This window comes from Scatophagus argus, chromosome 15, assembly GCF_020382885.2.
Source record: "Scatophagus argus isolate fScaArg1 chromosome 15, fScaArg1.pri, whole genome shotgun sequence".
NCBI classification, from domain to species: Eukaryota; Metazoa; Chordata; class Actinopteri; family Scatophagidae; genus Scatophagus; species Scatophagus argus.
In genome coordinates, this window is record NC_058507.1 from 9,818,171 (window position 1) to 9,836,851 (window position 18,681).

Here is an 18,681-nt window from a genome sequence, read left to right on the forward strand (position 1 = left end):
CCACTTTCTCGGCATTTTCTCAATACCTTGTGTTCAGTCAAAAAAAAAAAAAAAAAAAAATAGGACTCAGGTAGAATATTTAATGCAAAGTGCACAAAGATTGTTGTGTGCACATCCCATCCTGGATTTAGGCCATGTACAGAATCACAAATTCACTGCTTCAAAAATACTATCTTAACACTGAATTAAAGCTGTTCAGTGGAAAGTATAGACTTCACATAAAGGGGAACATTGTACGCAAAGATAAACAGCTCAAATGAAATACTGTTTTAAGTTGACACAATTCGGTCCATCTAAAGAGCCTTTTCTGAGTCATATCCGGCAGACATGCACCTGCTATTGTGTGACTTTAGTCTCTCCTGAAAGAGAATTCACCTGTCAGTGCAAAAGGGGGGGAGGAGAGAAGTGTATGATGGAGAGAGGGAAGAAAGGAATGAATAGAGGAGGCAGGGAGAGACAGTCATGCCTTCAAGACAAATGCAGCTTGTCACCAGTTTAAAAGAAAACGCAAATCAAGGCAGAAATGTGAATGGAAGACTGGAGAAGATGTGAGGAGAAGGAGGGAGGAAGGGAGGGAGGGAGTTGTCGTCTCCTGCAACGAGTTTAACCTGAATCCAAAGCTAACAAGATGCCGTGATTGCAGGGTGCTGAAAATATGAAGGAACTACCAAAGACAACAGATGAAAAAAAAAGAAAAGAAAGAAAATTAAACACAGGCTTTTGTTCACTCTGCTCTCCTCTCTTTCCTCAGGTTACAGACAGGCGAGAACTCTCTCTCTCTCTGAGACACACACACAGGAACACACAGGAACACACACACACAGGAACACACACATACAGACAAAGGAGACAGTTTTTTAGGTTTGGGAAGACATGTGGCAGACAGGATAAAGTTGTGCACAGTCGCTTGGGTCTTAGGTCACAATGCAAAGTCAGGAAGCATGAAGGCAGCATCTGAGAGGTCAGTCTTGATGAACAATCTTGTACACACACACATACACACACAAATCCTGCACATCCTCACTCCAAAGTACTTAGTCATTTATAAATACACAAAGACCGTTGTAGAAACGTGTTAGACATGGTGGAAGACATAATTAGATCCTTAAGTAAAAGTAACAAAGACTTCCAATCGTGCTTGCTGCTGTGATAACGTAAATTCTGAAAGAACTGACAGTGTGAAAATCCTGCATAAATGACCACTTTATGACTGATGCATTAATATACAAGCAGCATTTTAATTATGTGGCTTCTCTAATGCCATTTATCTAATGAAACATAAGGCATGCAGAACAAGAAAGAAAGTAAAGAAAGAAGAAAGTAGATTTGCACGCTGACAAAGTCAACTAACTCAAGTAAACTCAGTGAGCGTAAAAGAGCGAAACCAGTTTTCTCACAATAATCCCAGCGTGCACAGCACAGACGGTGTAACGTGTGCAGTGCTGTGGGGTCAACAGTTGAGACAAAGTGTTACCTTACTCTTCTAACTGCGGGTGAAAGAAGAAGAAGGCCACAAATCATGAGAAGTGCTAAATGTGGGTTCCCACAACATCTCTTCAGTCTTTCTGTCGCTGTGTCAAAGTTTGGTAATCAGGGGGCGTGAAAATGATTTAAGCGTAAACTTAAATGAAACAAAATGTACTGTAATAGTATTATAATTTTACGTTTTAATCATTGTGTGTCACGGAAGACTTTATGCTGAATACAAAACTGGACTCTAAAGTCATTGCATCATGAAGCATCATGACTCTGGTATGAGACTGTCATGAGACTGTTTAAAGTCATGTGCGCCACTGAGCCCCTGAGTCATATTAAGGTGTCATGACATAAATAGGTTATAGTTTTGTTTTTTGTTTTTTTCACAAATTGTTCTAATTACAACACGTAATTTTGTGATGTCAGATGAGTTTTTATGAGACGATGTGAATGATGACGTGACCTTTAAGTATCATCAAGCATCCATTTTATTCATATACATTCATCCCACTACAACATACAGAAATAACAATAGTAAAGTATATGTATATATATTATAAAATGACAATGTTAGGAAAATAGTTTGAGAATTAATTTTTAAAATGCTGACTGATTAATTGTGAGTTAATAATCATCATTTATTTTTTGCTTTTTTTTTTTTTTAATATTTCTGAAATACAAATGATATATTACATTTGAAAGGAGGAAACAGGATGGGTATATTAATGTTAGTCTCATTCATTTGATATATGATAGCCATGATTAATGACTATAAACTCCATGGCCACATTTTAAAAAACCATATATGATCTGTATTATCCACATCCTAATTATTCATAAATTCTCATCCATCTGACACCCTGTCTGAAGTCTGTAAGGGGGTTGAGGCTGAGACACCATTTATGGCCTTTGAAAACCTCTCATCTGTGTTCATGCATAAAAGAAAAAAATCTATAATTACAGAGATTAGCACACTGTCATTCTTCTCTCACACATAATAGCAAGGTATGGCACAGAGACCAACAAAGGTCTGAATGAGCCGGGCACGCACAGGACCACTAGGAGGTGAGCCGGACACAGTTTTGTTCTTTGATTATTATCTCGATGGTGAGATGTTTTGGCGTGTGCTTCCTTTACGAGCGTGTCAGTTAGCTAAAGAGGATAATGAACTATAACGAAGGTGGAAACTGATAGTTCTTATGTAATAGGCTGGTATGAAACAGGATTAATATAAGAAACTTTTAAATGGCTGTAATAATTGAAATCCCACTCTGACATTAGAAAATGTGTTTTGCTTCTCATTAAGGTTTCACTAACATGAACGACTTCAGTCCTAAAGCACGGGAGTCCTCTGGTGAAAAGAAATGGATGATATCCGTGTTATTAATGTGACTAAAAGCAGATTCTGAGCATGTCTTTTGTCACATATATTTCTTCATCCCGTTTGGCTGATGTTAAAAGGTGCACGCAATGTCATCGAAACCAGTATCCTGGAGGGATGCCCGAAAAATAACAAAACAATGGTAAGTTGATTTGTCAACGCAGTCGACATTACACCCACAGTCGCAAACTGTGCTCATATAATCAGCCAGGCATTTATTTATAATGCTGTCGCTGTCACTTAGGAGTCATTGCAAGAACTGTTCCTAACAAGCCTGGACTTGCAGAGGATTTAGGAATAGCCTGCTCTTCCACCACCACTTCATAACGTGTTAACATTCCTTCACATGATGGAGTATCACCTCACAGCAGTAATCACTTCCTGTTTCATGGAGCCACGTAGTAATGAATACATCTCCTTCATTCCCTGTTCCTATCTAACGTACGCGCATTCTTCAGTCATTACAAATGGATGCTGGTCTGTTTGGTTTTTAAAACAGACCTGGCAGTTATTAAACACACACTGCTATGCTTGTCGCTAACGTTCGTACATTCCTCTAATGAGAGTAGGCACCCACACATTGCAGATAATTGGGGGGAGGGAAAAAAAAGATATTTCAATGATACCAACAGGAAGTAATTATGAAGTGTACAATCTTTTAGGGTGTCGAGAATAATACTCCTTTTTTTTCATATTAACTTATTAATTATAGGATGTGTTAGCTAATTGTGTCTTGTAAATCAGAAGATCAGAGACATTTCAACATGGTGCCAGAGGTGTAGAAGTTGTCAATGGAAACTTCTTTGTAAAAAAATAAACAAAACAACAACAAAAAAAAACAACCTGTGAAACAGTTTTCCCTTTGACCTCATCAATCTGCTCTGCAACAGAGGCAGCAGCAGATGGACGGTGGGTTGTTTCGGATGCTTATAAAGATAAGAGCAGTAAATGATTCGATGATCAACAGAAAATTTACTGGCCACAAAATCGGTTATTCTTTTATTTACTGATTTTTCAAATCACTTAGAAGAAACACCAAAAATAATAACAGGGTGCCACAGCACAGCTTTTTCCTGATAAGTCAGTCTTTCTAATGCCAGGCTGCAAGCCGCCTCTTTAATCCACTGCCTTTAAGTTGGTCCTTAAGTGTCCCTCTATTTTAAAGCATTAACACGCTTAGTCTGTGACAGGCAGAAATTAACCAGTTTTCTTTTCCTTCCAGTTACTGGGAAAGCTTGAGGAAAAACATGTGAAATGCACAGTTTGGCGTCTACAATAAATCACTTGCTAGCAGGTTTGAATTAATTAGTTAATTAGTCATGCAGTCAATTGACAAAAAATAATCAGCTGCTATTCTGAAAGTCAGTGAGTTGCTCATTTTCTTCATCATATATAGTATAAATGTAAAATTATAAATGATTTGATTTTGGTCAAACACAACAAGACATTTTAAGATGTTACCTTGGTCTCTGAAAAATTTGAAAGGACATTTTTCTTTCACAATTAATCAACAAACAAACAAAGAAAAAATATAATCCACAATCATAATAACTAGTTAGTTATTTAATTATTTCTTTGTTTTTTAGTTGCAAACTTGTATGTGCTAAAATCTGGATCTTATTGTCAGATTTGCTTCTACCACTGATTTATCCACATACGCATCCAAACATCAACCTGTTAACACACGCGCGCACACACACACACACGTGCGTATTCAGGTGGCGGTGAACAGGTCCGTCCACTATGCAGAGACCGGCTGTCCTGTGGAAGGGACACACCTTTATTTGACCCAGCAGTGGTTGTAACTGTATTACAGTAACAGTGTGAGGCTATGATAATAGATGTTTTTGAGCCTTGAGCGTCTGCACATTTAATAACATGAAAGCACATTAAGTGTAATTTCTTGATGATGTTTGTCTCACAATCATATTAAAAAAACATGAAAGAGGTTTGCAAATGGGCTTTTGATGTTTCTAAGCGTGATATTAATCAGTGAATCCCCATATTGCATTACATTAAATCTATCATCAACAAGTTCTTATTGCTAATAAACGATTAAAATGATACAGAAGTGCCATTAAAATCACACTGCATCACGACTGATGATGCCTCGTGTTGTGTGTGGGCACGTTTAGCCTGGCTGCAGCTGCATCTTTTTGTTCTTCCAGTTTTACACATTATTTTCAACATGTTGTATTTTGATATTTTTTTTACACTCAATTTGTTTTTCTTCAAGTTCCAGTTTCTTTGTTTACACATAAACGTTTTTCAGAGACTCTTTCATCATTTAGCTAACATAATATTGCATAATATTTCATTTGCATGCACACAGATTGCACAAAATCCAAATGCTGAAAAAGATATGAGATGTGTCAAGAAGCCCCTGGCTTTCAATAAACAAACAACAAGGCAATAAAAACTAAGCTAACATAATTTAGTAAAATACAACTACAAACAAAATAAATGATGAGAAAAACTGCACACAATAAAATATATAAAAATACTCCAAATACTAAGAAACAAATTGGCAAAAAAAAAGAATCTAATAAAATTACACAACATAAAATGAAATATAATTTTTATCTAAAGATTATAAGCTGTTGAGACTGCATCCATGATATCTGAGAAGAGAGTGCTGGCCGTGAAGATGATCATCCTGTCAAGTATCGTGTGAATGGACCTGAGACTTAACCTTAAGCAGGATGCTAAGTGATGATGGTAAAGAAGGCAAAAAGGCAAAAACATGTATGTGTGTATAAAGACACATATCTGATTAATATTTGTGTCCAGTGCTGAAAGAAGGCTCAGTTTTCTGAACAAGGAGACAGAAGCCTTGTTAGAGCTGCCTTTGCCTTGCCAAAGTTGCCTTTTGGAGCACATAAAGTTTATGAAGATTGGTTGGGTATGTATTTGGTCAAACAATATTACAATGAACCAATGGGATAAATCATGGAATAATATAAAGTTAATAAACAAAAGACTTTTACAAAACTTTGTGCTTTGCTGTTGATCTCGAGTGTCTTCACAGGTTTGTTGTGTTTAAGATTAATGTGCTTTTTCAGTTCTTTTCCTCACCAACTGAGACACCTAAGAAATGCATATGATGGACTTGAGAACATAATGTGTATACTCACTCACTACAGTTAAACTGACCTAAAACAAACAAACTAATAAAACTGAAACAACTAAAATCAATTCAAACTAATCTGAACAAAAACATCCATGCAAAAGACCTAACTTAAAAATCCTAAAAACTTTACTTGCGAGTTAGAGTTTTTGAGAATTATGTCAATTCAAGAGTGTATTTAATTAGAACGATATGATTTGTATTTTATATGAGACGATACAATTACACAATACATTCATCTGCATACCTGCTCACACCTGTTAACACCCTGAGGTCAAAGCACCTGTCTCTGTTTTCCTTCCCACAAACCAAAAGTCAGAGCTGTAATCAGTGTCTGTGTGATAAATATCTACGGGGCCAAAACGCCACGTCTCATTCCAACAAGTCATGAAGGACATCAGACTGTAACAGGCGGGGCAGGCAAAAAAAAACAAAAAAAAGCCTTTGTAGTTTGGAAGGTGCTGATGTTTTAATGATACACTGGCTCCATGTGTGCCAAAGGATTGTCTTCTGGTGCTGGTTTGTAAAGCATCATCTCGGGTCTGCTGCTCCGTTATGAAGCATCCAGATCCAGATGGTTGGGGGGGCAGGTCTGCTTACACAACACTGAAGCCCTTTCAAATTACATTTTTCTGTCTGTCGCTGTATGTACTGGGCTTATTTGCTCATAGGCTCATACTCTTTTGAAACAACTGTCGGATGTCACGACAATCTTGAGGGTTTTTTTTTTTTTTTTTTTTGGAGTGTGAAGAATAGGTACACCCATTTCCAAATAAAAATTATTTAAATCTTCTGATGGAAAAACTGACCATCCACAGCAGAAATCAGCAGCTTTGGGCAAAGCAACTGCTCAGACAAGCTCTTGCAGCGTGCCATTCAGAAAAAAAATAACAGGCGGTTTGTCAAGAATACATTATTAATGTTTCATATTACATTCACTTGAAGCGTGATTTCAGGTATTCACATGCCGTGTTGGGTCACTGCAGGTAGACTGTGAAATTAAACGGCAACCAAATGGCAAACATTCTGCAAGCTGTGGTATTTCACTCCCTCTGCTGGTTAGCATATGAAATGTCAAGAGGGACGTTAACTTTCAAAGCCGGAGCCAAAAATGAAAAAGCTGTTTCTGTCATTTTGTCGAGTTTGAGTTATCAAGTTAACATCTGAAACTGGCAACATAATTTCAGTTGCCAAATTGATTTGAAAGTAAATTTTTCCATTCAAAAAATAGTGGAAAACTTTGTCACTAGTATTACACAGCAAATTTTGATATTACATGCCAATACTGCATGTGGAATCAATGACTCATCAGTTGCTGACATGATTTCTACCTGATCTGGGAAAAAAAACAAACAAACTCTGCTGTCCTTTAAAATAGCAGCTAACACCCTTCACTGACCTGCCCTTGTTTTGTTCCTGTTATAGGAACACTGTTGCTGACGTACTGTACTGTGTCATCCTTCACTGCTGCAATGACACAAACAGAAGAGAAAACATACCATTGGTGTTAGTCAGGATTACAATATGATACCGTGGTGAGATCGTCGTTATCACGCTTTTTATTTATGCATCACTTAAGTAAATACTGTTTCATCACACACTTGTACTGCTGCACACATACTTTTTATATTTATTCTAGATTTATTTCTATATTCCAGATATATTTTAACTTCTATTTTTATTATAATTCTTTGACCTGTAGACTTCTAATCTTGGTTGTAGCAGCTGTACCAAACACAATTTCCCGCAGGGATCAATAAAGTATTCTGCTCCTGATATTTTTAGAGATTCATTTATTTATGTTCATACAGTCTGGCTGTGATAAATATGAGACTTATTTAACTGAAATAATTAGGTTGTACATGCCCTGTGTCTGGATAATGACAGCAGGGCGGTGCACTAAACAAGACCAAACAAATTCCCGACATTTGAGCACTAATTACATAAATCAATACCTTCCTTCCTCCTTGCCAGTAAATGCTCTTGATTCAGCTCAATGGTACAGCCTAGTGTCCAAGAGTGGTACTGCAGGCAGAAGTTGCGGAACAAGCATAGATGTTGATTCCCTTTTTTTTTTATTAAATTAAAAGAACATTATAGACAAGAGTTACGTTGTGTTATCTTAATGAATTATTTGTGTAGAGGCAAAAAAACAAAAAAAAACACCAAACCTTGTCACTGTCATCGGTCATGTGATTCAACCGTAACCACCGTACGTCAATACGTAGCCGTGAAACAGATGGAAGCAATCCGGAAGTGAGGTGCTACTCGTCTCAAAGATGGTGTCTTGTTTGGCGTAATGTCAGATAAACACAAAGAATGAGTGAGAAGTAAATAATATCACAGCGACAAGATGAAATATCTGATGTTTGAATGTTTGGCTACTGCTGATAATTTATAAATTGCCTCTGAGGGCGAGCAGCATGGATCCCAGCAGAGCCGACCAAGGCTCCTACAGGGTGAGTCACTTCACTTTACCTTTTAATCGTCACTTAACTTGAGTTTTGTTTTGTTTTGTTTTAACTTCTCTTAACAGTCGGCAAAAAGCTTATGGGGATATTTTGTGTATTTGTAGTCTGTGTGACATCTAAACACTCATGTTAAAGCAAAATTTTGAAGGTAGGCTGTCACACACCAAAGTGCTTTAAGTTCAGTGACAAAGAAAGCCAAAATGTCCGATTATTTCACTCTGCAATGTAAATTTAAAGATGAACTAATCTCATTCACTAAGTATGAAGCTACAGCTAAGTTTAACGTATGGTTTATGTGATTTTCTTAAACACAAGCTCCCTCTTTGTTCTTTAGGATAATCTCATTGGGACTTTACTTGCTATTTTTGGAAATGTGCTCGTCAGCATCTCCTTATGCATTCAGGTAGAGTATTCAGCCTCGCCCTCCTTAAACGCTCTCTTAAACTTTTAAGCTTTTTTTGGTGTCTGCTAAGCTCACCCAAGAACCCTGATAATAAAGTATTAATGTTGGTACTGTGTGTCAACAGCTGTAGGTTTCCATTACACTTAGTTCAAACTTTTATCCAAAGCAACTTACAGTTACAGCCTTACATTCAGCCATATGGATGCAGCCCAGAAGTGCAAGAATCATGCAAGTACATCAGCATCATTTAATGCACTTAACTGCAAAGCTGGGCTGTCATTACTGTGACGTGGGTGAAATAATTTACAATCATCACCTCATTATGGTACATCCCTGCCACTGTTTTTGTCCTCATCTCTTGTTTGCACTTGTTATGTACCTTCACTGCAAAACGATTGTGTCTTGTTTGATTGATTTAGGCATGTTTTATGTGTTTGCTTTGCATAAGTTAAGTATACCGCAGTAAACTTTGTGTTTCCCCAAGTCAGCTTGTCTTATTTGCATGCCTCTCACTCACAGAAATACAGCCATGTGACGTTAGCGGGAACCAAGGACCCGCGTCCCTTCTACCGCACTAAAACCTGGTGGTGCGGTTTTGTACTGACCTGCCTCGGGGAGGGAGCCAACTTTGTTTCTTATGCTTTTGCCCCCCTCGCTCTTGTCGCACCTCTTAATGCTGTGTCCATAGTTAGTGAGTATTGTTCCATGTTCTCAAATTTTCTGGCACTAGATGTCTGGAGATAATATATTGTATTGTGAAAACACGCTTATTGAAATGGGTATTGAAGTTGGAAGTCTCACTTTAATATATAAAACAAATGAAAAGGAAAATTTGCCTTATGCTTCTCTCTTCGTTTTCAGCGAGTGCGATTTTGGGCCTTATTTTTCTACGTGAGAAAACTAAGCTGAAGGAATTCGCAAGTAAGTTCAGCGTAAATGTGTAACTGAAGATGTGGTCGCACTGACACTCATATGCAAATAACATGAAAGTTGCGCCATTCTATGCAAAGTTTTAATCAGGTTCAAGGCACTTGGCAAATTACATACTGCCTGTTCGACTGTGACAGTGTATTGACTACAAAAACGTTTGTCTGTGCACAGATATTTAGCTGAAAAGTAAGATGTTTGAAAAGTAGTATCGTACTCCTCGTGTTGTTGTATCTGATTTCAGAGCGCTATGGGCTGTCCTTCCTGGGATGTATCCTAACCATAGGAGGAACGTACCTCTTTGTAGCATTTGGACCAAACTCTCACGAGAAACTCAAAGCAGAGAACATTGTGAAACACCTCGTAGGATGGCCCGTGCTCTTGTATCTGGTAAGATAATTTTCATTTACTCAAGAGGTTGAGAAGCACAAGGCTCAATACGCGTTTGACTCAGTTCACTCCTGATTTCACGTCCCCATTTTCCATTGCAAACTCTCTACATGGATATAAAATGATTGATTGGGGTGTAGTAGCCAAATGTAACATTGCTGAATACCAATTAATCAGTTATGATGTACAAATACATCAAAAGCAATCCAGCAGCCCTGCAGTACAGGTTCTCGGTGACCCTCATGTTTTGTATTGCTGAGACAATTAGAGATGTGTTTACAAGTAGACCATCATCAACAGTGATTGAGAGGCACTTGGTGGGATACTGTGTTTACAACACTACAGCCGTAAAGATGACCATCAAATCTTCCGTCAATGTCAACCATAATCAAACATTATCATCATCAAACATGCTGCAGGGCTGCTGTATTGTATCTTATGTCTCTGTTGTTGTTTTGTAATTATTATTACAATTTCATTTGATTAAAGAGTTTGGTCTAGACCTGCTCTAATTGGAAAGTGTCATGAGATAACTTTTGTTATGAATTTTGTTGTGAATTGAAATGAAATTATTTGATCGTCCCCTTTTAGGTACAATTTGTGTTCCACAAACTTGCCTTAAGCAGCAAATTTCCCCGCCTCACTGATCTGTGTTGTTAGTCAGCATAAATGTTTCTCTGTTGCTTTGAGATTAATTGTGCTATTATTGAATCTGGCAGTGACTGCACTGCTTTCTGTTTTGTTTATTTGATATTAATTTGCTATTTATTGTTGCTGTTACCCTTATTGACAGCTCCTAGAGATCATCACGTTCTGCCTGCTTTTCTACTTCTACAAACAGCGTCACGCTAACTACCTCGTTATTATTCTGCTGCTGGTCGCCCTGCTGGGTGAGTCTCTGGCATTAAAGCCAGTCAATTTCATGCCATCTATAAAGTCAAGCCATTGCCACATTAGCATACATTGTCACGTTTTCTAATGTTCAAAAGGCATCTAAGCTGTTTGCACTATGTTTAACTGTGCTTTTGACTTTGGTCCACAGGCTCCGTCACACTCATTACAGTAAAAGCAGTGTCAGGCATGTTGGTTCTCACCATTGAGGGCAACATGCAGCTTTACTACCCCATCTTCAGTGTCACGTTTGTGTGCATGGTGGCTTCAGCGATCTTCCAGGCCAAGTGAGTGACAGCAACATCAAAGATGATTTACTGAAAACGGATGGGAGAGGGTGGTTGGCGCGGTGGCTGCAGGTGGCACTTAGTTAATGTTAAAGACATGTGAATTGAATTGCCAGTCACATTTTTATTCTTTACTTTACAAATGAACAAAATGACATTTTGTGTGTCTTTTTGCCTTAGGTTTCTCTCCCAAGCTTGTCAGCTGTATGACTCCTCTTTGATCGCCAGCGTCAACTACATCCTCTCCACCTTCTTTGCTGTGGTAGCTGGTGAGTTATTGGACTGACGAGTGAATGCAGATCCAGAGTGGCCGTCTGGACCCTGAAGTTTTCTACTTTTCTTGGTTTTTCAGGAGCTGTGTTTTACTTAGAGTTTAAGAATGAAGACATCCTTCACATCTGCTTGTTTTTGTTGGGGTGAGTGGTTAACCATCATAGGCCTTTGTCACAAAGACATTTTGTTTTTGGTCCTGGTGTTGTGCTGGCTCAATGTCACAGCTTACAGGGACTAAACCATTTATGTCATTAGTACAATTTGTGGTTTTTTTTTCCTACTGCAGGTCAGACTAGAAATGTAAATGCAATTGTCTGCTGTGAGACATATTACATCATGTGTAGTGCCTGATAAACACAGAACATAAATATTTGATGGAAATATGCTGACATTAATATTTTCTGCTTTGCGCAGATGTACTTTCTCTTTCCTCGGGGTCTTTCTCATCACCAGAAATAGGAAAAAAACCAAGAACTTTGAGCCATATGTCACTATGGATATGACGACGGGTTTGTATAAACTTCAAATTCAGTGTCTCTGAACCAGTTGTCAGCTGATCCTAATTATTCTTTAACATGTTGAAAATCATTAGCTTTTGTTAGACCTTGAAATTGTTTCCCGCCTGGTCTGTCTTTAAACGATAAATAATAGTCCAATACAAATACATGATTTTGCTGTGGCATTTTAACACACGGTGGCTCACTGCAACGTTAAACATGTTCTTTCCATCATCAGGTGTCCCAACTATTCATGACAAAGGCCTGGTAGACTTTAACGGTTCTTTCTCTTATGGAGCTCTGGTCAACAACGATGGAGTTGCTCCTGCTTCTCTACCAGCCAACCTGGAACAACCACAAGTCAGCTTGACATCCACTGATGCTTCTCATGGCCTGCCTGACCAAAAGAAAGATTAAAACTTAAGTATTTCTGTGGGTTTTTTGGGTATGTTTCTTGTCCGCCACCGGCCTCCAGTGGAGGTTTCCACCGGGTGTTTCAGATGTTCTCTCAGTCTGCCTTACACTCCTCTCCTCTCCTCCCTTCTTTCTGAAATTTTTTGAATCATACGTGACCTTGGGAATCATTCCCTTTATTGAGATGATTTTGCTCGTTGTAGAAACCTGAAGCCGCTGCGTGCTGCAGTGCCTTCACGGACTTGACCTCAGAAACATAACGGCAGAGAGTGTGTTGTGCCTTGAAGCTACTGCCTCTACTCTACTTAGATATGAGGTGTAAGGACTCACTTCCATAACTGTTATATTCGCATTTGCTCATCATTCACTCGTCGGTGTATTATTGCTTTTCCTCACGTGACCAAACAATGGATGCAATTGTTTCTAATTTATTTTAATGTATTTATTAATTTTCAACTTTGTTTTTAAGTGCTTCTTAAGAAAAGAAGTAGCTGTACACTGGATAAAATGCTGTAAGAGGGCACGTAACACACGGGTTATATGAGTGAGGCGTCGCTGTAGCAGTTCATTTCTGAAGAGGCAACTGTAACCATGATTACGTTTTGGAATTACTGATAAACTGTACAACTAATTAAACTGTAAGTATAAAAGGGTAATCTGCTGTAGGAAATCTGCATTTCGTTTCTCAGCTAAGTACTCATCATCTTGGTTACAAACAAGAGTTTTGGTTGTATATATTTTTTTAAATGTAACCATCAGTCGTTCACAAGCTGAAAAATGATGCAGCAATAAGCAAAATGTAAATGCAAGTATTGAATGATTAAACTCCACTCCGTAATGGATGAATGGCTGCGAGAACTGTGTGCACTCCAACCCTACATGTGGCAATGCATTTCTACAGTGTTAATAAAGCAGAGAGCTTTTCCACAGTGTTGGTTTGGTGCTTTATTTTGGTTGTGTGTGTGTAAGCTTAACATTAGCACCGCTGTGTAAACAAACTGAATCCTGTTTTGTTACCAGAACTGCCCTGCAGTAAAACCAGCTTTTAAAACCGTTTTCCTCTCTTCCATCGCAAATTTTTACACAACCTGGTGTTACGCAAAGCTGATGTGACTCGCTTGTGGTGCATTTGGAGTCGTGCCTCATGTCTTTCGCCTGGACAAAATGGATCAGAAACTGAATCTGAAAATCTGCAGGGATGCTTGCCCAAGATCATGTGTTGGCACGTCATGATTGTGATGCTCACGGTTGATCACAAATGTTTTTCCAAATGTATTTTTCCAAAAACGACTCGGTTCTAAATCTCTGTATCAGTCAATCACCCTGATGTCGGTTTACTTCTAATGAAATGTTCTAATTTACTGCTGTATCACTCATGAGCAGTCATGGCAAAGAAACATCCAGCTCTAAGAGACATATGGAAGCTGTTTTCCTTTGGCGTGTGGCCAGAAAACAACACCTCAATAAACAATAAATTCAGCAGTGTTTGTGAAGTCATTATAATATAATCCTATAATCCAGTCTGCAATTTGGTGCGTGAAAAATCCTCCTAACCCTACCTTTTTTTTTTTTTTTGAAACACTGCTTGAAAATCGATAATTGTGAAAAGCTTTGAACTTTAAACAGCTCAAAAATGATGCTGTCTAAAACTATTTTATGTGTGTAGAAATGTGACCTCCTCGTTATCCCTCCACAGTGTGTGAGACAGTTTATCTACACACACACACACAACGGACCGCAGAGTGCCGCTTCCTGCTTGGGTCGCCCACCAATCTTGAAGCGGAGCGTCTTCTCCCTTGCTGCATCCTCATTGGTCGCTGCGAGCCTCCGCCTTAATGTCATTGGTCTCACCTGCTGGTCCTAACGGCGGGGTAGGCTGCATCAAAACAGTGTCCGATAATACAACAAACACCGACACGTTTGACAGCAGCTCTAAAAACACCAGAGCAGCCTCGATCTCTTTGATTAAACAAAGTCATTTGAAAAATTCTGCTTTTTTAGTCCATCTATAAATGGCTTGTTTTGGCGGCTGTCGCTGGCAGTTGTGAGGTGAGTAATTCAGACAATAATTGTTCGCCTTTGAACCGATTAAAATGGGGAAAATTAAAACAGTAACTTCAACCTTAAACGCGTTTTTAATATCATAGTGAAAAACCAGCATTTGATTTTGCAGAACAAAGTGATTTCACTTTTACTATAAACGTCAGTGCTGCACGAGCCCCTCACGTAATATCCAGGTGTTTCCACGGAGCACACGCGGATGCTCATATTGATGTCACAAGCCTCTGTGGTTATTTATGCTTGTGACGTCATTGATGTCACGGCTTTAGCGTGTTTTATTTGCGCGTCAGGTTAAGTCACAGTATGATCTGGTTTTTGGGCTGCAGTCACTACGCATGCCTACACATTTTCTTCTAAATATTCGATATGCGGTTGATTTTCAGTTGGCCTTGTGATTAAAATATGGATGAGATTATTCATTCGGTTAAATGTCCCACTAGATGGCACTCTGTCCCCACTTTGACCACTTCTGTTCCACATGAAGAGGCCAAACTTTCTTTCCTTCTTTTATAATCACTGTTTTCGTGCTTTCTCTTTCCCAAGTTGAAAATTTATAATATTATAAAGCAACAATTGCTTTTCTGGAAACATCCACTGCAGTTCATCCTTTTAAATGTGAATGTAACTGTGAAGTGAATATCTTAGGAGTTTGGACATTTTGTTGGACAAAACAAGCAACTGAAGCGCGCTGGACTGTGAGAGGTTTTATTCAGAGAGTTATTCAGTTAACAAAGAGAATAACCAGCAGATTAATCCAACATGAAAGGGATTCTTACTGGTAGCCACAACAGTAATATTTTAAGGCGAAATCTGTATCATTTTGAACGAGAGCTGAAAGCTTATTAAGAGTGTTGAATGAGCCCAGACAGATGTTAAAAACAGTATCTCTGGCACATCTAACCATGAAACATCCACCTTTCTCATCTCATCTCATCTCATCTCATCTCATCTCTGCTCCTGTTCATCTTTCTCTCTTCTCGTGATGTTTCGCTGTCACTCCTTCCTTTGTCTTCCTTCTTCTTCTTCTCTTGTTGCTCTCTTTTGTCTGTCTCACAGTATGTTTGATATTGTCATTAACACCTTAGGGTAACCCTGTAATCCTCATGCACCTTGTGTCTCACTATCACCTCGTCCTCTTTGCGCTTTTCTTTCTAACATCCTGCTGATATGTTCACCTTTTCTCCCGATTTACAATATCCTAATCTCCCCTCTCCCCGGTTCCCAGCCTCTGTGGTGCCCAGCTTCCTGTTAGCTGCCTCTGAAAAGGTTTCAACATGCTGCGGGAGAGCTCCAAGGCCTGGAGCAATGGCTCGGAGGCCTGCAGCAGTGATCCTGAGGAGGAGGAGGAGGAGGAGGAAGAAGAGGACATGGTGTTTGGGGAGACTGATCAGGACGGCGTGGCGGAGGAGATGATGGATCTGAGCGACCTCCCCACGGCGCTATTTGCGTGCGGCGTCCACGAAGCCGTGTTCGAAGAGGTTGTACACAGGGTGAGATGAAGCAAACTCACTTTCGGGGTCACATTTTGGTGCTGTGTGTGTGTGTGTGTGTGTGTGTGTGTGTTGGTGGGTTTGGTGTGTCAGTCTGTGTCCGTTTGAGTCATCCTGCTGGATGTGTCAGCACATCAGAGATTCAAAGCCCAGCAACAAGTGCATGATGTCATCCACAGCTTTCGCTCCTGTCTGTCGAAGTCCTGTCATGGTCTAGAGCCGCACTGCTTATTACTAACACTGGCACGAACACACGCACACACACACACGTCGTGATGCTGTTATTTATTTGTAGGGAACATGAATGCAGGGCTGCTGATTACAGTATGACTGGCAGGAATCGTGAGCCATATTGAGCCTGTCATCGCCACACTCATTCTGACACTATGTACATGTGCGTTGTGGCCATGTGCACACACCACACACTGTGTAGATTCTGTCAAGGCCTCTGTCAGTTGGGTAGCGTCTCGTGGCCACAGCTGCTCAGAGCAGGAGTACGTGCGATCGCTGTATCCAGTGTTTTCTTCTGGAGGAGAAGAAAATAATTTTAATTTTCTGCCCCTCTAATCCAATTATACTGTCCTATCATCCCTCCATCCCTCCAGCTGGCATCATTCTTTTCAAGTCTATCCATCCATCTTTCTCTCTCTCTCTCTCTCTCTCTCTCTACTGTACATCCACTCCGTCCTTTTCACTTTTGTTTTCTCACCTCTCTCTGATCAGTTGCTTGTTAGCTGTCCTTTCCTGCCTCTGTTCTTTTAATATTTCCCTTCTGTTTCCCGCCCAAGTGTTCTTTATTTATCCTCCCTGTGTGTATGGAAATGCAAAGCAGAGAGGCTAAATGTGGCGCATGCACAAAATCCCTTTAAATGAATCACTCCTGCTTTGTGAGGTTGCTGTTTGTACACCCGTTGCTGCTAGCAGTGCAGTCGGCTCCCTTCCCTCTCATTCTTTTTTTTTTTTATTTTTTTGCCTCCTCACTTCATTACGATTCACACTCCGGCTTTTAAGTGGAAATGCCACCCACGTACCCTTCACTCAGAGCATGTCAATAGATTGTTCTCTATATGGCTCAATTAAATGAGCGCCGCTAAAAATAGAACTTTTGACATTTATTTAAACTTTCAAAAATGAGGACAGGAAGGGATGAGGTATGAACAAAAAAAAAAAAAAAAGAAAAGAAACAGGATTGTGATATTTTCAAAGCACAAACAGGAACTTTGTGAAGTTGTTTTTGGCTTGTAGCAGTGCTGTTTGATTTCTGCACACAAACCCACAGATGCTCTGTGTGAGTGTATGTCTGTAACATATTCTAAAGATTGCTAAATTTCTGCATTTTCCTCACTGCTAAAAACTTGACATCTCTAAACTCAGTGTCTACATCCTCTCAGTGAAGAACAGGGACATGGCAACCTACATTTTTGTGTCTTTGGGCTCTTGGCTCCCTCCCAACACCGACATTACCTTCTGTTTCTGTTCTCAAAGGCCTGCATGCAGGAGGATGGGCTGTTTCTGTAATCACACTGTGCTTTTTTACAGAGGGAGGGAGACGAGAGAGAGAGAGACATGTGCCCTCATATTTTTAAGAAGCTCTTAGCAAGCTGTAAAAGCCTTTTCCTTTCTTCTGCATTAGTGAAAAGAAAGTAAAAACTAGTGGCACACTTTTCTCTTTTATCTGCAGTATTTTGTTCCACCCTCCAACCAGCTTTTAGGTGAAATGGAGAGACGCCTTGAAAGTTCTCCATGATTCTTCAGGAAGTTCAGCTGAGGTCTGGTCAGATCAGCCCACCTCTCAGCTGAATTGTGATTGGGTTTATTATTCATTTACTAATTAAAATTAATTCTGGTGATTAAAACGGGGCTGTGCTGCTACACTTGATGATTTTAATGATCTCTCGCCGAGCTCGAATCATCGGTCTCTCAATTAAAATATCAAAGGGGTATTGTTTTTCGTTCGCTCTGTGTCGTCATTGCAGACAAATGCAACATTTACGTGAAGGCAAGTGGCACACTCTTTATTTTATGCTAAATCTATCAAAAGGGCCAAACTTTCAGATGCACTCTGACTATCATAAAGACCATTTAGCTGTGGAAAATACATTTATTCTATCCATTCTATTTTGCTGACTATATCCATTATTTTATTATTTTACTTCCTGAAAAAAAAATGTATTGCTCATTTGTAGATATGATTCAGTTTTCTAGCTCAGTAGTTTCTATCTTCTCATATTTCTTGATGTTGATATACAGACACGTCTCCATCTTGGACAAGTTTGGAGGGAGAGTATAAACACCACGGAGAGAAAATTTGTCATATTTTATGAATCATTCAAATGTTGTCATTAACCAAAACAAAGCAAAGTGAAAATCTTCACCCACGAAAATGCAATTGCACTGAATCTGTACCGAGTCATTTCAGATTGGACTTGCCTGTCCCCCCGATTAGCTTTGTAGGGCTGGTTCTCATTTTCACTTTGTGGACAATCAGCCATATTCAGCGTATGAATACGAGTAACCGCATTGCACAGAGTGAACACAGCAGCCAGTGTGTCTGCAAGCTTTTAGATTGTGACATCATTTAATATCTCTAGGC

At 39.3% G+C, this 18,681-nt stretch overlaps 2 protein-coding genes across 2 annotated transcripts in view; both read left to right on the forward strand.

Moving 5' to 3' along the window:
* The first annotated feature begins 8,203 nt into the window (after positions 1–8,203).
* Positions 8,204–13,591, forward strand: nipal3 (NIPA like domain containing 3). The gene is made up of 11 exons (XM_046413793.1): positions 8,204–8,443; positions 8,790–8,858; positions 9,378–9,549; positions 9,720–9,779; positions 10,030–10,175; positions 10,969–11,065; positions 11,218–11,353; positions 11,534–11,622; positions 11,706–11,769; positions 12,041–12,135; positions 12,362–13,591. The coding sequence occupies exons 1-11, from the start codon at positions 8,408–8,410 to the stop codon at positions 12,538–12,540; spliced, it is 1,143 nt and encodes a 380-aa protein (XP_046269749.1). The 5' UTR covers positions 8,204–8,407; the 3' UTR covers positions 12,541–13,591.
* Positions 13,592–14,402: 811 nt separating this feature from the next.
* The window catches only part of rcan3 (regulator of calcineurin 3), a 37,004-nt gene continuing 32,725 nt past the window's right edge, over positions 14,403–18,681 (forward strand). The window contains exons 1-2 of the mRNA XM_046413302.1: positions 14,403–14,586; positions 15,824–16,088. Coding sequence (XP_046269258.1) covers positions 15,873–16,088 — 216 coding nt within the window. The 5' untranslated portion in view covers positions 14,403–14,586; positions 15,824–15,872. The remainder of the gene's footprint in view (positions 14,587–15,823; positions 16,089–18,681) is intronic.